This window comes from Coniophora puteana, assembly GCF_000271625.1.
Source record: "Coniophora puteana RWD-64-598 SS2 unplaced genomic scaffold CONPUscaffold_1, whole genome shotgun sequence".
Taxonomy (NCBI): Eukaryota; Fungi; Basidiomycota; class Agaricomycetes; order Boletales; family Coniophoraceae; genus Coniophora; species Coniophora puteana.
Window position 1 is genome coordinate 154,675 of NW_006913053.1, and position 19,260 is coordinate 173,934.

The window sequence follows — 19,260 nt, forward strand, 5'->3', positions numbered from 1 at the left end:
CATAGGGATAGAGGGGGATAGGTATCGTAGTTTGAAGCGTGGACTAGGTCAGATAAGACTAGCGTCGTAACTGTTGAACACCGACCTTGGTGGAGCGCTCGAGGGTGCGATGCACTTTAGCTCGTCGATAGCCTAATGGACGAGCGCTAGTTGGTTGATGTATGGGCTGTCGTCTCCTTTTACCTGGACCTGGACCTGACAACGTCCCCGTAGGCTACGCCGATACTAAGTTGAGCTAGCGCGGGAGGGACGAGCGAGATGGCGACGAGCAAGAGGAGGTCGAGGGTGAAGGTATAAAAAAAAGCGGAGGAAACTGGCAGAAATACGCTGCGGTTGACGTCCACTATCAGCGTGCCCACGCCGAAGTCAAGAAGCGCAGAAAAGGCAGGCATATTCCCATAAATAAGAGATGCTCATGGATGCCAACGACATTACGGTCTGTTTGGTATGCGTCTTCGAATTCGGGTCGGGAGGTGATGTCAGAGACCAAGATGGAGAGCGAAGGACATTCCTTTGCTATCGAGGTGGACTAGAGACGCTGGTGAGTGTCCGACTCGACCTCGGCGCTGAGGATAAGAATGTCGAGGAAGCAGCGAGCTCATCGCAGCTCAATAATAGCAGCCCCAATAACCCCGCGGGAAGAAATGGGTACTTCCGGCGCTCTCCACCTTCCATCCATCCAACACATCTCTCTGATCGCCCTCGTCCATCTGGGACGCATCGATCACGAACGATGCCGGGCCCTCTTTTGTCCTGCCAGTCCTGCTCAACATTGAGGCGAACAGACAGCCCAGCCGAAGGGTCCCGCGTCGACATATCCATCTACGTCCAGCCGTTTACGGCAGCCATCTTGCCGTGCTGTTAACTTGCAATTGACCGGGCCTGACCATACAGCGGATACTCTCCACTCGGCCTCTGCATCTTACCGTGTCCGTCGTGCATCCCACTCAGCCCACCATTCATCGAATTTGCCCTCGACTGTATCCTATCTCGGGAACGCACCAAAGAAAGAAGCCCGCCGAAACCGCGCACTCCTTTATCACCTATCCAGCATCTGTCCTCATCGATGGGCGGTCGTGGGTGTCTATACCGGAGACCGTTCTCGTCGCGAACTTGGAGCCCGCGGGAGCTGCGCGTTTGATTTCGTGAACGGTCGTGCAGGGGCAGGGGTGCGTAGTGTCCCGTCGGCTCGTCGATCGCAAGCGCCGAAACCATGAATAGGGCTCTGATAGCTACGATCCAAGGAATCTGGGCGTGCGGTATCAGCATGCTCAGCAAAGATGGTGCAGGCTTGCCGACGACGTGGACACAAGCGCTCCGCTCACAGCTCGGAACTCCCCGAAGGCAGCTGGCGACGCTCACTGTCACCGAACGCCACCGTCGCCGTCAGCACCGCTTGAATCGGACGACCGTCCTTACTCTATACATTCGCGGGAGGCGTGTATGGAAACTGCACCACCTACATGCAACCATCTGGCTGGACTTTTTCGATGGCGAATTTGTCTCGTCTATGTTCGTCTCGTATGCTTATTCGCTTCCTTGCCTCTCGCGCGCCATTGGTCCACCTCTCCAGCCGGTTTCCAGAACTTTGCTTAGTTAGCGCCGCCACTGTCCATCTCGGTCTCGATCCTGATTCTGATACTCTGAATCGTATCTCTACTTACATATGGGACCTCATCATCAACGGGCCCCGGCCCATCCGAGCCAAGAGAACTTATTGTGTTCTCCCAAAGCAGCGCGGATGCATGGCCCTGTACGCGGATCTCTCCGCTTTGAACGCTCTGGCGTCCCGCGGAATCAGCGTCAGCGGCAAGCACGTGCACTTCTCACTTCCCTTTACTTGTTATCCAAGTTCGGACACCGTCGGACCTGTGCTTTGTCTGATCATCTCTCCGGGACTATAGCTCGAGCTCGAGGCTACATGCGGGAGGACGGAAGAATGTAGATCGACCGCCCCAGTAGGCTCACGGGCTTGGTCAGGCGCAGCCGCAAATCGACGAAGTCATCGACCGATATCTGTATCAGGCTAGGCCACTGGCCCTCGCGTAGGTCTATCATTTTCGTCAAAGGTTATCCATACCTTAAGACTGCTGATGTTTTCTTCCCAAGTTCGTATTTCTGCAAAATGGGATTGGGGTGTTGACCGAGTGTCCTTAATGACGCGTTACGCCACGTAACCTTTCCCCCGCAATGTCCGTCGCACATACGGCGTGCGGCGTGCCCTGGACGTTCCTGTACCCTCCTGTAACCTGCACTTGCTCTGGGAGCTGGCATCGACCCAACTAGGCATGAAGTAGCCTAGGAATACATCAAGGGGTTGTCCCTCGCCCACACATACGCTAGGTACGCGGCTGACTGTGCCCACTGCCCAGGGACTGCTCGATCGGTCTCTGGCTGGAGCCTTGCTGCAGGAGTTCTCCAGGGCAGTCAGCTCGGTCGCCCGAGAGCGGCGGCTATTCGCGGTGCCACACACGTCATCAAAGGCACAGACGAGAAGGCACATCAGGCACGTTCCCTGTTCCTCCACTCGCTCATACGTAGGTGTTCTAGATTTGTCGACGCGCGCTTGAAATCGTTACACCAAAATGGCCCGTACGACACGATACTTGACTATGTAATCGTTTCCGAAAACACGGGTAACCTGAGTTACGAGCTCTCCGCGGCGGTATACTTAGCGAAGTTCAAGACGCGTCTTTCCAGCGCTAAGCAGGTGGCACTGCACGTAGAAAGCTTCGGGCGGCTCTCGCGTACAATCCCAGCTGAAAGAACAGCGATCAAGCGCGTGCCGCCCCATGCACCTGACTCCGCTCGCCCGGTCGAGACTTCCCTAAGCGAGCAGGCGAGTGGGCTTTGTGGCGCGGATGACCTGTGCTGACGCTGACTTGCACTGTACCAATACTTCTACCGAGATCGACGTCGTGGCATCGCGACATCCTGTCTTTGCTTATCCCCGAACGGATACTTGGGAGTCGGGGCTTTGGCTCGGTGCAAGGGGATATTCTTTGTTGATTCTGTCATTGATCTGTCAGTGGCAAGCCGGGATCTGGGGCAGTGCCTGCCCGGAGGATCCTGGAGGATCCGACGGAGTTTGCGTGTACGCATCTGTACGCACGCAGGGCGGGGCCTTGCAGGTGGATGGCTGAGCTCGGCAGTGATGGCCTTCATAAGTGTTCTATCTTTTTGCAAGCAGGACAGCTCGCCAGAACGACGTGGTGCCGAACTTTGCGATTCATTTCTGCAGAATTCCTAATCTTGTGTTTTTTTTTTCATGATTTTTAGCTATAGTCGTGTCAGCAATTTCGGTAAACACCAGAGCCAGCCACTGCTTAAACCTGGCTCTCCAGACGTGCCACGTATCACAGACCCGATGACTCTCAGATCCGCAGCTGCAGCCATCGCAGCATGAACCTCAAAGCCCCGTGACCGTGCCCGACGCACGAGACTCGACTCGGAGGATCCGGGGTCACGGATCAAGCTTCAAGCATCTATGCATCAAGCGAACGGACGAGCCAAATGCTTATCCCAAGTGCGTGTCGCTGACTTGTGGCTGGCCTGCGCACGGCTTCAACACAATTACGACCGTCCACCAGTACCCTCGCAGCGCCCAATGCTCCAGGGTACGCCCCGCGTCCGGGGTACATACGTGTACCAGTGGCAGCGCTAGTCGCGCGCCTCGTCGCATGACGCGCCCGCCAACACGAATCAGGAATCCATCTGTGTGTACGGTAGCAGCGCCACCGCCGCGCATGCGGCGCTCTTGGCTGGCTTCAATATTTCAATACAGCATCGCTAGCTAACCGCTGGCCGGACCCAGGCTTCGACGCGTTTTCACGTTCAAGAAGGATATATAATGCGATAACTCCGACATCGGCACCGACACCGACACCGACACCGACACCAACGTAAGTACAGCAGGATACCGAATCCCTGGGGCCGGGGTCCGAGTCCGCGGTGGCCCACTAATAATGTGGGTGCACATGTACAGCTCGGGTCGACATCGGGTACCAGAGAGCTGGGCCCGGGTCCCTTGAGTTGTGGATATAATGCTGAATATGCAATGAGCAATTATCATAGGCGTTCTCATGGGTATCGGCAGCGGCGAGGTGGAACGTCCAGCTGAAACGGTCAGATTTATGCATTCTGTATGCGTTCAGTCGTTCAGAAGATATTGGATAGTATAATCCCAGGAGCGCTGGGCGAGTTCTCTGAGCTGGTGCAGATATAGAACAGTACGTCACGGACTAGGCTTTGGGGGAAATCCACAAATCTGTTCGGAAATGACGGTAAACGATACCCAGGCTCAAGAAGCACATGCAGAGTGCAGAACGTGAGCCCACAGTCTCGGTCTCGGTCCCGTAGAATAATACCAATTCACTTACAGTGCCGTAGAAGCAAGAGCCTACTTCCGACACGGACATTCCGCACGGAGGCCGCTATGCATATGATTCCGCGACGGCCAATATTAATACTGCCACGCGAACGAGAACGCCAGCGTAGGGCGCTGGAATGAAGATGAAGCCATATATGCACAGTATGCGCGTATGTGCTGTATATGTCAAAAAAAGTAGGGAAGCCGCCGGCCGTTCGCGAGGTGCAAAAATATGCCGCGACGGCACCGGCAACATAACAGGGCTCCAGCGTCGAAGGTTGGTCACGGAGCGGACGACGGAGACGGAGACGGACGGCGGGCGGGAGTGCGAGAGTTCGTGACTGTCCAATAAAGTCGTCGGATGTGTGTAGGTTCGAAGCGGGATAGGGGCTGAGATATGTTTTGGGAACAAGGAGTTGGGAAGGAGGGTGCAGAACAGCGAATGGATCACGATCAGCCCTTCCAGGGAGTGTCCGTGCGTGCGTTTGATCAAATTGAACTTGCACGTCGTTCACATGGGTTAGCGTTTTAGTGTGGGTTTTAGTCTGTTTTGGATATTACGTCGTTGTGCACGAGCGAACCAAAAAAAAATTACTGGTAGTGGTATGCAACGAGGCAGGCGCAAGGATGCGAATGAACCTTCTACGTGCCCGGTCCTGGCATGCGCGGCGTCGGTTTCATATATTAGGCTACGGCCATCCCGACTCGGGAAAGTTAGTGCTTATGAGGATGAGGAATGGGAAACACGGCCCACACACGGAAAATCGCTATATACGAGAAAGAGAAAATTGAAAGAAGCAGAGGATGGAAGGTGGAACTCGTGAACGGTATAAGAATGAATGAAGGATGAATTCGGGGTGAGTTTCGGGGGTGACAGGTGGGGTGCGTTTACTAGCCACGGAAGTCAGGTGGGTCAATTGAACATATGAGTTGCTGGCCAGAAGCGTTGACGCTGTAGCGGGTGCTGACTGTGAAGCGTCGGGCGGGGGGTAAGCGAGCCGATTTGTCGGGGCTCGGGTTCGTCGTGAGCTCAGTCGATGGACAAGTCGTTGGCGATGTCGACGGTGAGGCCTGGAGCGCGGGGGATGGATGCCGCTGGGGACTTGGGGGAGCCGGCCGGGAAGGTGTAGTGCCGGAGGTGAGGATTCTGGAAGAGAAGGGTGGATGAGGGGGAGGATAAGGTTGAAGAGAGTCCAGGATTGGAAGGGCCAGGCACGTAAAAATAGAAGGGGAAGAAGAGTGCCAAAAGGGAGAGGGCGAGGAAAGCGTGGAAATAGGCGGCGTTCTACTACTCTCATCCAGACTATATATCCTTCTTCGTTTACACCTCTAGTCTCTTCAACACAGACCTCTATACCCCCTTCCCCTTCCCCCAACACATGGCCATCCCAGCAGACAAGACCCTCGCACGCAGAGTACACACCGCCCTCGCAGCCCTCCCCAGCAGGCTTTCCCCATCCCGGTATGCACCATCCCACTTTCTTTCACTCGTGCACGTACTCACTAGACTCTTTCACAGACGCGCATCCAATGCCCCACATCCTGCCCACCTCCAACCCCCAACACACCCCGCCCTCCCCATACTTCCACCCGAAGTCTGGCTCCTCATCATCCGCGAAGCCACTCTCTACGCTCCAGACCCCCTCGGTCTCGGCCTCGGCGCCCCCTCCTTCCTCTCCCCAACCGAGGGCGCATCCCCTGGCTCCAGCTCTGGCACCGCCCAGCACCGCGCCTACCGAACCGCCCTCCGCACCAAACGCACCCTCGCCCTCGTCAACAAGCAGTGGTCAGCCCTCATCCAGCCCTACCTATACGAGTTCATCTGGCTATCAAGCGCCGCCCAGGCCAAAGCCCTCGCCCTCACGCTTCTCACCCAGTTCGTCCAGTCCCGACCCATATCCGGCATCTACATCAAGCGGCTGCATCTCGAGACTCCCGCGCTGCGTCGCTGTGCGACGGACGACGTGCGAACCATTCTCGAGTACGCCCCGGGTCTTATTGCGTACGCGGACCAGTGCGCTGTCAGGTGCGCGCGCGCCCTCGAGTGGAGGGACGTAAGGAGCAGTCCGGAGGAGATGGTTGCCCCATTGGGAGGCGGTGGGCGGAAGCTCAGGCGGCTCAGTATCACCAACTACGGCGATGCCCCGTTCCCACTGCACGTATCTCCCGTCCTGAGGCAGAGCGCGGCCCAGCTTGAGTATCTCGAGCTCTCGTCCGCGTCTATACCCCTCGTCTCGCCCTTTGCTCTCGGTCTGGCCCTTGGCGCTTTCTCTACCGACAACGTAACCGGTGTCCCTGGAGGCCTGGAAGAGGCACCAGTCGTTCATCTCCCCGTTTTACAATCCCTCAAGCTTACGCTCGACAATACGACGTTTGCCGTCCTCGCGAGATGGGACATGCCCTCTTTGAGGAATGTGTGCGTCACTGCGGCCGACTACGCGTACGCAGGTGCCGGCTTCGCGCGCTTCTTCGAGGCACATGGCGAGCGAGTCAGGCAACTCGAGCTCGGTCACTCGAGCGCGCTGCTCGAAGAAGCTGGGGTGGTGCTCACACCTCTTCCTGCGCTTGGCGGTGCGTTTGGCAACGGAGGGCAGGGCCAGACGACAAACAACGGCAACAATGGAGAACCAGTGGGCCTCGCGACGTGGTGTCCCAATCTCGACGAGTTCATCTGCTCCGCGGACGCGGCGTGGAACTGGCGCCGCCCGGACTGGATCGCGCCGCACGTGCTGCTTCCCTCGCATCCGACGCTCTCCGTGATCGGTATCCGCGATATCGACACGCGCATGGCGGACGACGCGGCTGCGTTTCCTGTTCCGTCGCATTATGGCGCCACCGGCCATGGGGTACAGGGTGATGGGGATGATGAGGATGGGTATGGGGTGGAGAGCGAGGACGCGCCGTTTTTCCCGCTCGTCGAGCAGATCGGCAGTTTGTTGCATGGGGAGGCGTTCCCGTCGCTGCGGTGCATTCGGGATCTGAGCAGGGCGAGTGCGGCGCTGCGCGTCGGCGCGCGCCGGTCTGCGTTTGCACCCGACGTGTCTCCTCGGGCGCAGAGTTCGGTGGCGCCGGCACCGCTGAAGGCGAAGAAGCGACAGAGTCTCGGCTCGGGGCTCCTCCGCGCCCTCACGACGCGCGGGTCTCGCTCGCGCTCGCGCACCCACCCTCAACTCACTACGCTGCCAGAGCTCGAGCAGCTCGACATGGCCGACGCGCTCGCGTCCTCTCCCGCGCTCATGGATTCCTACGCGGACCTCAACATGGACATGGACATCGGCCCTCTGGCGTCGCTCACGGGCCCGCACGGGCGTCCGCAGACAAGGGTGCTGAAGATGTGGGCGAGGATTCTGGCGCGGTGCGGGGAGCACGGCGTGTGGCTTGAGGACTGGCGCGGGGTGAATGTGACGAGGCAGGATTTGAGGAGGGCTGGGTTGGTTGCGGCATGAGCGTGAGCCTGAACTTTCGCTACTAGAGTTCGTTCGGCATCTCTCGATACCATTTTCTCTTTCTCGGACTGAGCTTGTCCGGAAGGACGTCTTTTCCGGGCGCGAGTGTCCTCGTTATCATACCCCTTCTTGTTCGCCCTTTCTCCTTTCACTCAAGTCTTCAAAGCTTCACTTCTTGCCTTGACTCGACCCTTTACCCATGTACATCTCGTCCGTCGCTCCATATACTGTATATCCCAACCCCATTCCCATCCATCCCATGCATACATACATCACATAAACATCATCATCATCGACCATCCAATAACAACGTTTGTACATACAGTCATATCCTCATTCTTACGCATGCACGGACACTCAATCATACACATTTTACATTTCACAACGGACAGACAGGCAGACAAGTTTAAGTTCGGAACGGTGTGGAGAGGTCGATCTTTTTTCTTACGCTTCGAGTTCGCCTTCGTTTGCGCTTGCCGCTCTCCTTTCGTTTCGTCTTGTTTCTTTCGCGTCGTCTGCTCTTCGCTCTTTTTCGCATTTCGTCTTCAACTTCAGGAGTGAGCACTCCTGGCACGTCGTTTTCAATGGTGCCCGTTTCGTCAACGCATCCAAATCACAGTTCTACGCTGCTATATACCACTTCAAGTTTTCGAGCGTTCGCAACGCGAGTTTGGATATTTCTATCGGGTATCGGACGTCTCTGTAACTCTGTGTATGTAGTGTAGATGTATAATATTAAGTAGTACTACGCATGAACAAGCTTAGCTTGATTTTACCTTTAAAACATAAATAAGTAAAATAAAACCTAAAGCGTGCGGCTGTCGGACAGAATGTGTCTAGTGGATGACGACGACCCTGCTCGCGCTAAATACGAAGGCGGGGAAAACATCGCTACGGTGCACCGTGCCGCGATCTTCATTCATTTCGCGGTTACTGTCATTAATTACACATCACGCTCAATGCTTCGAGTCAAAATGGGTGGTGTATGTTCGAACCTGGAATTCATTCGACGAAATTTCAACGTTACCTCAAGTTAGCGGCCACATATGAGAAGGAAGGATCCGGACCACAGCCAACAGAGGAGAATTATGTAGAGTGATATGCGCGGCGGTTGGGCACGGTCAGCGGTACCGGCTCCGGCAGCTCTGGCCAACGTAAAAGGAACGTAAATTGCCGCCGCACGGAGATCAGGAGGTTCAATTAACATATCATTTCCGTGTGGTGGTAGACGGTACTAGATGCGGGGTGGTGATTTTCCGAGCTCTGTACGGCGTGCAGCTCTCGCGTCACGAGCTCGAGGCGCCGTGGTTATATATCCTAGAACGTCACGCATCGCCCGTCTTTATATGTTTTCATTCGACCGGAGCTGGAACCACACTAATCAGTAGCTTGTAGCTATAAGCGCGACACAAATGCTAAGACGACGAACCCGGCCGGCCTTTACGTAAACTGGCCCTCGCAGGATAAACGGCGCGACGTAGAAGCGCGCGCTAATTATACCTTCTGGGGCAGACGTTAACCTCAGGCCATCGGCGTCTATGCATATATGACGCGCAAGCTGCCAGAGGTCCGGCTAGGCCCGTGCACGCGCCGCGGGATTCCAGGTACTCGTGGTTCGATCTCACTTCAAAATTCTGCTTCACTCGGAAGCTCGCCGTGACGTCAACCCATGATCCGCCACATAGACATCCGCGCGATATGGCCCGAAACAAACGCGTCGGCTGAAGTCGCCGTCTCGATCTAAAACTCTGCTGGGACCACGGCGGTGGTCGTGAGGGACGAAACGTTTCGCGCGGGCTTCTTCGTTGGCTAAACTTCTCTCGGACTTCAACAAATTCTCTGCCAGCAGCTGTCAACATCTGAGATAGTCTTGGAATTACCGAATTCAGCTCCTAACCAACGCACCGCGGGGCACGTTTTGCGGTGCCCGTCAACAAGCAGCGAAGGCACAGTAAAACAGAAGCCCCACCTGCACTTGCATCTGCACGGCGATCGCGGCCTGCCCAGAAGCAACTCTCACCTTCCCTCGAAGCTTTCGAACGGGGTGTTCTTCTAACGGAGGTCACAAACTCTCAAACCATAAAATACACAAGACCAGACGAGCCATCGCCTCTCCTTTTTCAGTCTTCGATCCATTTGTTTCTCAGCCGCGGCCTTGTTCCGCCCGTCTTAAGGTCCGAAGCTTCCTTCTATCACGCACGCATCGACACCGTCCGTACGTTCCTTCGAATTAGCGTCTTCGACCTTCGTTCCATCTTCGATTTTGAAGCAAGTGCTTCGTCAAGGGCGAGATCTTGAGATATGCATGCTGTATTCCAAACGTGACAGAACCCACACTCAAAAAGAATGCAACTGTTATACAAATACAAAAACCAATCGTAACAGGCGTAAAATCGTAATGTGGTCCGCTATACCATGTATATACATTGCAGATCCTATATGCAATATCAAAGTGCTAACGGATCCGGAGCGGTGACATGAAGGCGTAGAGCGGTGATGGAGATGCTGGAGTGCAATGTATATGCGCTATGTACTACATACAGTAACATGTCCGTGCGGTGCAGTGCAGTGCTATGGGCTGTATCAGCGCATCACGGTATCCTGGCGATAAACGATGATGATCAAGGATGGGCGCATAGCGTATGTACAGTGTATATGAGTGATGAAGCTAAGAGCTATAGAGCGTATGGACAGGCAGACGAGTCAAGGCGGTCCGTATGAGACGGAAATGAAACACAAGAGCGGGTTAGAGCGTTCAGTAAGTGAAGGATAAGAGTAAACGGTAAGAGGTTAAGCGAGAAATAAAAGAAAATAGTAGCGTTAGAGAGGAGAGAGGAGAGACATGGAAAGAGATCATAGACATAGAATGCAACGCGGATACATAAACTGTCAGTACGGGTCTTGGGGTGTTGATGGTCTTATATGTACACATGGCCATTGAGGAGATCGTCGGCTTGACTTGACTTGATTTGAGGAGAGGCTTGACTCGAGACGAGATGGGGAGGCGGAAAGTGACGACGAATAAATACACGAAGCCGAATAAAATGAAAATATGAGAAGGATAGAGAGCATAGAGGAGCAGATATCGCATGAGACCACGAGACATCGCAGTGGCAAGGAGTGGATAGGAGATAAACCTAGATAGAGCATGTCATGGTGCGTAGAGACAGTGATAGACAGATAGAGGTGGCCTGGGACATGGGCGAGCGAGCAAGGACAGCAGATATTCAGCTGACGGAGCGGGGCATTGGAGCATGGGCATGGATTATGGAGTACGGACAGCTAGCAGCGCTGGGCGGAGCGCCGAGCACGGGGCGCAGTGCGAACGCATCGAAGGTCATCGCGCCGCAGCAAGCCAGGGAGTGAACCGCTAAAGGACGTGACCTCCCGTGGCGGGCGCGCAGCCCGTCGCGCTGACCACGAATCAAGCCGCGTCTGGTCGAGCTTTAGTTGCAGACGGGGATATGTACGAGTACCGTGGAGACGACAGACCGGCGATTCGCCTTCGTCGGCGCGCTCCAGCGGTGGATTAGGTGCGCCCAATGCGCCCATGAGTTGAGCTCTTCTGCCTCGCCCAAAGGCTAGTCCCGGCCACAGGCAGGAGGGAGGTGTAAAACAGCAGTCAATAGTCGAGTAGCCGTGTGATCGGTGATAATGAAAAGTGAGGAATGCATCCGTCGTTGGAAGTTCCTATACGTAGCCGCGGACCGAAGTCGAAGTCGATGTCAAGGTCCGAGTCGTCCCCGTAAGCCTGTCGAGCGCCATTGGGCCCAAAGACTTACACCGGACAAGGGGACGCAGTCGCGCGCTCGTGTCCTCTACTCGAGCGTCAAACTGCCCATGCGCTCCATCGACATGTGGAACAACTCGCGCTGCTGGTCCCGCTGCTCCTTGAGCGAGAGCTTCTTGCGCTGGGGCGTCTGCAGCTTCTGCAGCTGAGGCTTTGGCCGTATCGGCGGCGGGGGCTGAATCTGCTGTGGCGGTCTTGGCTGAAGCTGCTGGGGCAGTCGTGGATGTGGCTGAATCTGCTGAGGCGGTCGTGGCTGGACCTGTTGGGTTAACCGTGGATGTGGCTGGATCTGCTGAGGCGGTCGTGGCTGAACTTGCTGCGGTGGCCGCGGCTGTGGCTGCGGCTGAACTTGCTGAGGCGGCATCACCTGCACCTGCACCTTGGACGGTGGCTTCGGCTGAACCTGCTTAGGCGGGAACACCAGCGGCTGCACCCTAGACGGCGGGGCCGGCTGCACCTGCTGAGGGGGAAAGCCCATGCTCATGCCCATCTCCATGCCCATCGCACTCGTCCCCGGCTTCTCCCGAAGCGCTTGCTGAGACTTGACCTTCTTCGCTGCGACTGCGACAGCTGCGGCTGCAGAGCTGGAGAGCTGGCGCTGCAGGGCCTTGCCCGCGCGCGGGTGAGTATGCGAGCGGCCCCGGGGTCGCGAAAGCGCGTGCTGCGCGGCCACGACGCGGGTGTAGTACTTGTATGCCTTGGTGAGGTGCTTGCGGTACGCGCGCCGTGCGTCGCGGGCTGCGTCGAGTACGGCCGAGCGCGGGAGGTCGACGGGGTCCTGTGTGCGATTGATCCCATGTGACGAAGCACGTAATGTGGATTATCGAAAATCAAGTCCAATAAGCACACCGCCTGTAGAAACTAAAAAGGGGACAGCAGGAACGAACCTTGGTATGGTTATACAACGGACTCGGCGCGGGCAAACACAACGCAGCCCAGTTCATGCCCGCCTCGGGACTATCGTCCTCCGAATCACCCTTCTCCATGTCAAAGTCGAACACGTCGTCCAAGTCGTCGTACGGGTCTCCTGAGATGCTCGGTAGCGCGGGGAACGACGGAAGCGGAGGTAGTGGGTGTGGCGGGAGGGAGGTGCGGTCGGCCGAGGGCGAGGGTGTACCATTCGTGATGGGCGTGATGGGCCGACTGATCGGGTCGTGTACGAACTGGCCTTGCACGAACTGGCCTGGGGATGTAGCAGGCTCGGTGGGAGTGTGGAACACGCGTTCGCCGTGCCCGCTGTTGAACTGCCCTGGCGGTGTAGAGGGCTCGGTGGGAGTGCGAAGCCCATCCTCGACATCCTCTTCGTCGGCTTCGTCGACCTCTTGAATAGCGTCGATGTTCTGGATGCTAGGATGGAGCGGAGAAGACGGTGCAGGCGTCGGCATTGAAGGACCAATGCGCGCGGCGAGTGAGAGAGGTGAAGGCGTAGGGAGAAGGCGTCGACGCGGGAGCGGGGCAGCGCGGCGGGGGAGAAGCATGTTCTCGACGCACTCGAGCGAGTCCTGCGCGGCGAGGAAGCGGGTCGTGCTCGGCTTCTTCATCGTGCCTTCGACGCACTCGAGGGAGTCCTGCGCGCCGATAAAATGGGTCATGCTTGGCTCCCTTACGATGCCCGCGAACTCGTCTTCATCTTCGTCGTCGTCATCATCATAGAGCTGATCCTGGTCCAGATCGTCGTCGTCGCTGTCGTCGTCCGCGATCGTGGGGGCGAGCGTCGGCGAGCGACCAAGAGGCGCGTTGAAAGGGTAACTATGCGTCTTGGAGGCGGGAGTAGGGGTAGGGGGACCGCGACGCCTAAGTGGGACGCGCGGCCGTGATGGAGTGCCGGCGTTGGGGACGAGCTGGAGGGAGTCTTGTGCGGATGCGAGGGTGTGGGTGTTGGTCTCGCGGGAGACGCGTCTGCGAGAGTCGCGGGGCAGGGAGACGGGGGTGATCGGGACACAGTCGAGGGAGGAGCCTGAGCCCGAGGGGACACCCATACGCTGACGCTTGCTGGGAGATTCGACTTTGTCGATGCCGTCTGCGAGGATGTGGATGTCGGGGTTGGCCGCCGCCATTGAACGCGTCGTGCGCTGTGTGGACGACGAGCTCTGAGTGAGGTCTGAATGCTTTCGCTTGTTGGCTAGAGGCGGCATGATGATGGATGGTGTCGAGGAGTTGGAGTCAGGGAGAAGAGACGCTGAGGGTGGGAGGAAGATAGAGTAGCCAATATGGGGGGTTCGGAGTCTGATCATAAACAGAATCCTCTCAACAAACACGCTCGATCCGGCACGTGCAATTCCACACCCCTTTTCGTACAGGCGCGTCTCGACATCACAGCCACACCAATATGGAAGGATCCGCCCGATTGCTCGGTCCTATTCCCATCTCCCGCCGGTTCACTAGAGACACATCGCCAACCTATCCCCGATTCCAATGAAGACAGCCCTATCATCCTTCAGGGTAAAGCACAGAGCCTAACAGTCAGTCAAGCTTTCAAGCCCGCTGTCGCAGTGACCGACGAGGGGAACGTCTGAGATGCAGTCGATGAAGAACGTTACGGGCTCTCATCTTATCGACGGACGACCATATGCCCCCCATTCCGCTTCAGGCACAAACACGAGGCGTGAAGAGCATGTCCCACTCAAGCATCTCAACGGTTCCGCAACAGCTCATCATGCAGGCGTTCGCTTACCTGCCTCGAGCTCCCGAAGCTCCCCCATATCCCAGGCGCCTCGAGGCCGTGACTCGACAAGAGCTGCAAAGTGCAGTACGTCCAAGTAGCAGTACTGGTACTGCTACCTAGCGAGCTAGCTTTTTTAGGCTCCTTCAGAGCAACAGGCTGGCTGGTGAGGCAGAGCAGGGGCGAGCGATAAGATATCTCATGAGTGCTTACTACGATTGTCGTTTCGCCTCGATCCTGAAACACAGTCGCTTTCCTATGGTTCTTGGTGGTCTGTGTTCAAGGTGGTGGTGGATGCGATTCAAACACTTGACCGGCCCGTACTTCCAGGTTCAGAACGTCCAAACTCCGGGCCCAATATGTGCCCATGGTCATGTCATAAGTACGTCAGTACAAACCTTGTCGGCATCCATAGCGCAACATCGACTACAGTCCTCGCACCCTCGCCCGATGCATAATTGCAACGTTCATGTCGTCGGCGTAGTAACCGCCCGCCCGCCGAATCCCTTTGCCCATCTCGCCATCCTCGCCGTCGTCTCCTCGGCATTTTCACCAATTATCGGAACTTGCAACCTCAAGTCCAACTTGGGAAGCCTAACCTGGGTCAAGGGCACATTGATCCATTCAGTGCAATGAATCTTGCTCTCAAAATAGACTGCGTCGAAGAAGGAAGAGAGCGCTCAACGTCATGGATACCATGATACTGTATTAGGAAAGGGAGAGGTAATTTAGGGCGGCACAGAACGAACTTGGAAAGAAGTCGAAACGCACTTATACTTACCGTCCAATCGCGGTCATAGTCCCGGGGCTCTTCCACCAATAACAGCGTAGTTTTGTGTGGGGACTTCAGCGCCACTGTCGCCGTTCCAGGTCCTTCGGACCCTTGGATGCGTTTGCGCACATATGGCAACCTTGCAATGCATATGTCTGAAATTCGACACGCAGGAAGTGTCATGAAGTTGAGCAGTGGTCGTTGCGCTGATAGCGCGGCGCGAGGCACGGGGAAATGGAACCGAAGCTCGCGGGGATTTGCCACAAAAATTGGCGGAAGTAAAAGATAGCCGACGGTCACTTGATTGGTTGCATCTGCTTCTCTATCCAGCAGTACAGACAGCAAGTGAAAGCAGTGCCACTCGCCCCTCGATGCATAGCGTAAATCGCGATCGCCGAAACTTTGGCGCCGATGCGCGGGTGGCACTTCGAATTATGGGCTTCTTTGATAGCTCATTGTTGCGTTTAACTGCGTTGATTTCGGTTGCGATGCTTCCACCCTACTTTAGCTGAAGTCATGTCAATTGATGAAGAATCGATAAGTAATGTCGTAGTAGCTAGGCATGGTTGTAACAACGCACTGCCTAGCTAGTGTTAAATTCCAAGACCTTCGAGTGATAGTAGAATTTGATCGATTGCGTACACGGGTGGGATTGATCTACATCCCTCTCAATGATCCGCTGAAGATCGAAGCTCGAAGGGGAAAACCGAGATCAACACGCGATTCTGCTGTTAGACTCTCAGATTCACGATCGCGCAGATGGAAAAACCTACGCGTTCAAAAGCCGCTAGATCGATCCGAGCCACAGTGCCAAAGCGCGCCTCAATGTCAGCTTGAACAGCATATACAAGTTTCGAATGCTTCGTTGGATCGTCCCGTTGAGTTGAAACCAAAATCGAATGAGATTGGGAATGAATAAATACAAAGATCGTATTCATTTTATGATGTTACATGCGAAATCCGAGCTATTCCAGAAATACTGTCCCGGGAAGTATTAATTCCTTCCTTTTAGTGTCCACTACGACATGTTCATGCGCAGTGGAGTAATGAGATACGGGATAATAAATAAAAGGACTTCAGAATCAGTTGAAGCCTTCATTGCCGAAGCCCTTGTTGAAGCCTTGCTTGCCAAAACCTTCCTGGCCAAAGCCCTGGCCCTGTGCATCAATTCCTCGTCAACACCATGTATAACAGAGCGCAGAAATAAAGCCACTCACGAAGCCACCCTCCTCGTCACCGCCACGCCTGTAGATGCCCTGGCCATAGCCCTGGTTACCGCCTTCGAAGCCCTTGCCTTCGAAGCCCTTGTTGCCAAAGCCCTGGTTACCGAAACCCTGGTTGCCGAAGCCGTCAAAGCCCTTGTTAAAACCCTGGTTGCCGTAGCCTTGCTTGCCGTAATCCTGTTTGCCATAGTCCTGTTTGCCGTAACCCTCCTCGTCGCCGCCGCGGCGGGCAACCTGGTTGCTCTCGCTCGAGGTGCTCGAGCTTCCAGTACCGTCGCCCGATACGGGTGGGGCGGCGGTGACGGGATCGGTGGGCGCGTCAGCAGCGGGGGCGTAACCACCCTGCTCGGACTGAGGCGCGGGGGAGCGCTTCTCAAAGCCCTTGCCACCCTCGAAGCCTTTGCCGCCCTCAAAGCCCTTGCCCTTGCCCTCGCCGCCGCCACCGAAGAAGTCGGTGTTGATCTTAGCATTCTCGTTCTTGTTCTTCTCGTTGAGCTTCTTCGCGGCCTCGTTGTTCTGCGCGGCCTTGTCCTTGGCGTTAGCCTGGTCCTTGACCTTGATGTCGGTGTTTTGCTTGTCCTTGTTGAACGCTTCGTTGTTGTTCTGCGTGCGCGGAGCGTGTCAGCGTAAAGGTGATAAACGGGAGAGGGGAAGATGTACCTCGTTCAACTGGTTCTTGTTCGCCTTCTTCTTGTCGTTGTTGAACTCGTTGAAGTTTGACTATCAAGGTTGCGTTAGCATCACATTGCCAAAGTCACCTGGCTGAAACCAAAAACCCACATCAAAGTTGCCAAGCCCCTCCTTGCCCTTGCCGCCCTTTTCTTCATCACCGCCGCGCTTGCCAAACTTGCCGCCGCCGAAGCCGTTGCCGAACTGGCTGTTCTCGTTGAACGCGTTGTTCTGCTGCTTCTCCAGGTTGTCGTTCTTGGCGTTCTTGTTGTTGTTCTTGAGCGCGTTCTCCTTGTCCTTGTTCTGGTGCAGGTCAATGACCTTGTCCTTGTTGTAGGCCTTGTCCTTGACCGCGTTGTTTTTCTTGAACTGCAGGGTGCGTACGAATAGAGATCAGAGAGAGGTGAGGAGGTGGAGCAGAAGAAAGGCGGTGCGTACATCGTCCTGTTTGAGGTTCTGGTCCTTGTTGTTCAACTTCGCGTCGTTGTCGAAGTTGCCGCCGAAGCCTCCTTTCTCGTCGCCGCCACTATCAACGCAGACAACTGCATCAGCGAATGGATATCAGAAGCGGAAGGCGGTACGTACCGTGCAGCGAGAGCATTCATGTCGGCGGGGATGGCGCTTGCGATGACCGAGCTGGAGAGAGCGACGGCGAGGGCGATGGAGGTGGCGGACACGAACTTCATGATGAAGATGAAGGAGTTGAAATTGGGTTGGAAAGGTGTCGAGGGTTGATAGAGAGTTGAGAGCTGAGGTGTTGAGTGAGCCTGAGCTGTGAGTGACTGGATATCGAAAACTCTGAGCGAGCCGGTAGCGTACTTATACCTGCATCGTCAGGAGCCCGCCGCCAGAGGAGGGTCATTGGTAAGTCGTCGAGCTGGTTAACCAGGTCGAACTGTAAGTGTCGCGAGCGGATGGCATCGCTCCTGTACGGAGCTCTCACTGTATTATGAGCATTGAGAGGGAATACCCTGGATATGTTGCGCGAGGGCCTCGAAGGCTGGGCACCGTCATTGGGCGGGAGTACTGAATTCGGATGCTAGGAGTCATCGCATGCCAAGAAGGGCATGTGAGATGGACGCTGTAGAGGTCTCGAGTGATTATGCCTCTTGTGAGCAATGTTCGCAGAGCCAAGAGATCTCCTAGAGTTAAGACGCAACCTATTAGTTCTAGTTCGCCATACTGTATGCGCTTGCGGGTGAAATGGGGAGGAAGGAGGCTCTTACAAATCATTCATTGCCAATCAACGATGTGCACGTCTGCATTGTCGGCATATAGCAGACCGACGTGCAAAGATCCAAGGCTAGTAGTCCGTTTCTTTATGTCGTATTTTACCATCTAGAGGCAGGTGGTAGGGTCATAAATGGCACCGCTCGGACAGTCACGGTGGATACTTACCCTCCACGATGCCTAAGGCCAGGACTTCAGAGGGGTGTTGGGTTCCATTATAGACGAAACCTCCTTACCATCATTGAATTGACTATAATTTTAGATTTCCTTGCACTCTCCTTTCGAACCTAGAACCCCCGTTTTTGTACGTGTGCTTGCAATCAGGCCATAAAATTTATAGAAGGGGTGCGACGGCTCTGATCTTGAAGGAGAAACAACGTGGACATTGATCAGGTGTGGGGAGGTGTCGGGGCGAGGCTGACGAGGATCACTAGCAAGAGTTTGAATCTGACTTTAAATCATTTGAAGCTCAGCAATTTTGACTGCAAGGCACTGCAAGGCCAGTTCAACTGCGGTCAAGTCGACATCGAAACAGCCACGCAGCACATAAAACTTAGTTCTCTTGCAGATAACCTCGATAGCGTCGACGCTGAGCCAGTCAGTTTCGAGGAACGTCGAAGAGAGTAACGCGCTAACATACGGAGTTACATAAGATGCCTGATTTGTCACCGCTTACGCCGCAGTCAGTCACACGATGTCATAGACGATTGTCTACAAATTCTCGCTGACATACCTTGTTCACAAACACCACCATGCCTGCAGCCCCCAGAAAAACCTCTCAGAAAGCAGGCAGCAGATCATTGCCAGCGTGCGACGCGTGCAAGCACAGGCGTATCAAATGCGACCCAGTTCCTCCGCCAAACCAATGCTCGCGCTGCGCTGCGAGGGGAATACGGTACGCTGAGTTGTTTTGGTTGGGAGTCAGTGACAAACAGGTTTTAGATGCACGACTACACCACTCGCGCAGCGAAAGAAGGCGAAAGGGCAGGTTGGTAATCGAATAGAACAGGCTAGGTGAGCACACTACTGCCCATGGGAGTAGCTACTTCTTCTCACTTGACTTGAAGAGCGACTTTTGGAACACTTGACGAGCCTACGA

General features: G+C 55.5%; 4 protein-coding genes across 4 annotated transcripts; 2 read left to right on the plus strand and 2 right to left on the minus strand.

Moving 5' to 3' along the window:
• Nucleotides 1-1,346: 1,346 nt before the first annotated feature.
• Nucleotides 1,347-2,492, plus strand: CONPUDRAFT_133629 (uncharacterized protein). Its single transcript, XM_007764723.1, has one exon. The coding sequence runs from the start codon at nt 1,464-1,466 to the stop codon at nt 1,902-1,904; it is 441 nt and encodes a 146-aa protein (XP_007762913.1). The 5' UTR covers nt 1,347-1,463; the 3' UTR covers nt 1,905-2,492.
• Nucleotides 2,493-5,748: 3,256 nt separating this feature from the next.
• Nucleotides 5,749-8,113, plus strand: CONPUDRAFT_160846 (uncharacterized protein; the record flags this gene model as incomplete). The annotated part of the gene is made up of 2 exons (XM_007764724.1): nt 5,749-5,831; nt 5,889-8,113. 2 exons carry the CDS (start codon nt 5,749-5,751, stop codon nt 7,813-7,815), a joined length of 2,010 nt encoding a protein of 669 aa, XP_007762914.1. The 3' UTR covers nt 7,816-8,113.
• A 2,702-nt stretch (nt 8,114-10,815) lies between these two features.
• Nucleotides 10,816-15,222, minus strand: CONPUDRAFT_140732 (uncharacterized protein; the record flags this gene model as incomplete). The annotated part of the gene is made up of 8 exons (XM_007764725.1): nt 10,816-11,250; nt 11,308-12,383; nt 12,493-13,831; nt 14,006-14,040; nt 14,280-14,426; nt 14,481-14,540; nt 14,756-14,866; nt 15,049-15,222. 7 exons carry the CDS (start codon nt 15,220-15,222, stop codon nt 11,634-11,636), a joined length of 2,616 nt encoding a protein of 871 aa, XP_007762915.1. The 3' UTR covers nt 10,816-11,250; nt 11,308-11,633.
• Nucleotides 15,223-16,046: 824 nt separating this feature from the next.
• Nucleotides 16,047-18,221, minus strand: CONPUDRAFT_160848 (uncharacterized protein). Its single transcript, XM_007764726.1, has 7 exons — nt 18,158-18,221; nt 17,517-18,073; nt 17,370-17,457; nt 17,043-17,300; nt 16,923-16,982; nt 16,257-16,865; nt 16,047-16,196 (listed from the first exon to the last, which is right to left on the minus strand). Exons 2-7 carry the CDS (start codon nt 17,615-17,617, stop codon nt 16,122-16,124), a joined length of 1,191 nt encoding a protein of 396 aa, XP_007762916.1. The 5' UTR covers nt 17,618-18,073; nt 18,158-18,221; the 3' UTR covers nt 16,047-16,121.
• Between the last annotated feature and the right edge of the window lie 1,039 nt (nt 18,222-19,260).

Coding starts and splice junctions, on each gene's coding strand:
- CONPUDRAFT_133629 (XM_007764723.1), top strand. CDS start 1,464: ATGCAACCATCTGGCTGGACTTTTTCGATGGCGAATTTGTCTCGTCTA.
- CONPUDRAFT_160848 (XM_007764726.1), bottom strand. CDS start 17,617: ATGAAGTTCGTGTCCGCCACCTCCATCGCCCTCGCCGTCGCTCTCTCC. Junction 16,983..17,042: donor AGGGGCTTGGCAACTTTGAT/GTGGGTTTTTGG, acceptor CAACCTTGATAG/TCAAACTTCAACGAGTTCAA. Junction 16,866..16,922: donor ACAAGAACCAGTTGAACGAG/GTACATCTTCCC, acceptor CCGCGCACGCAG/AACAACAACGAAGCGTTCAA.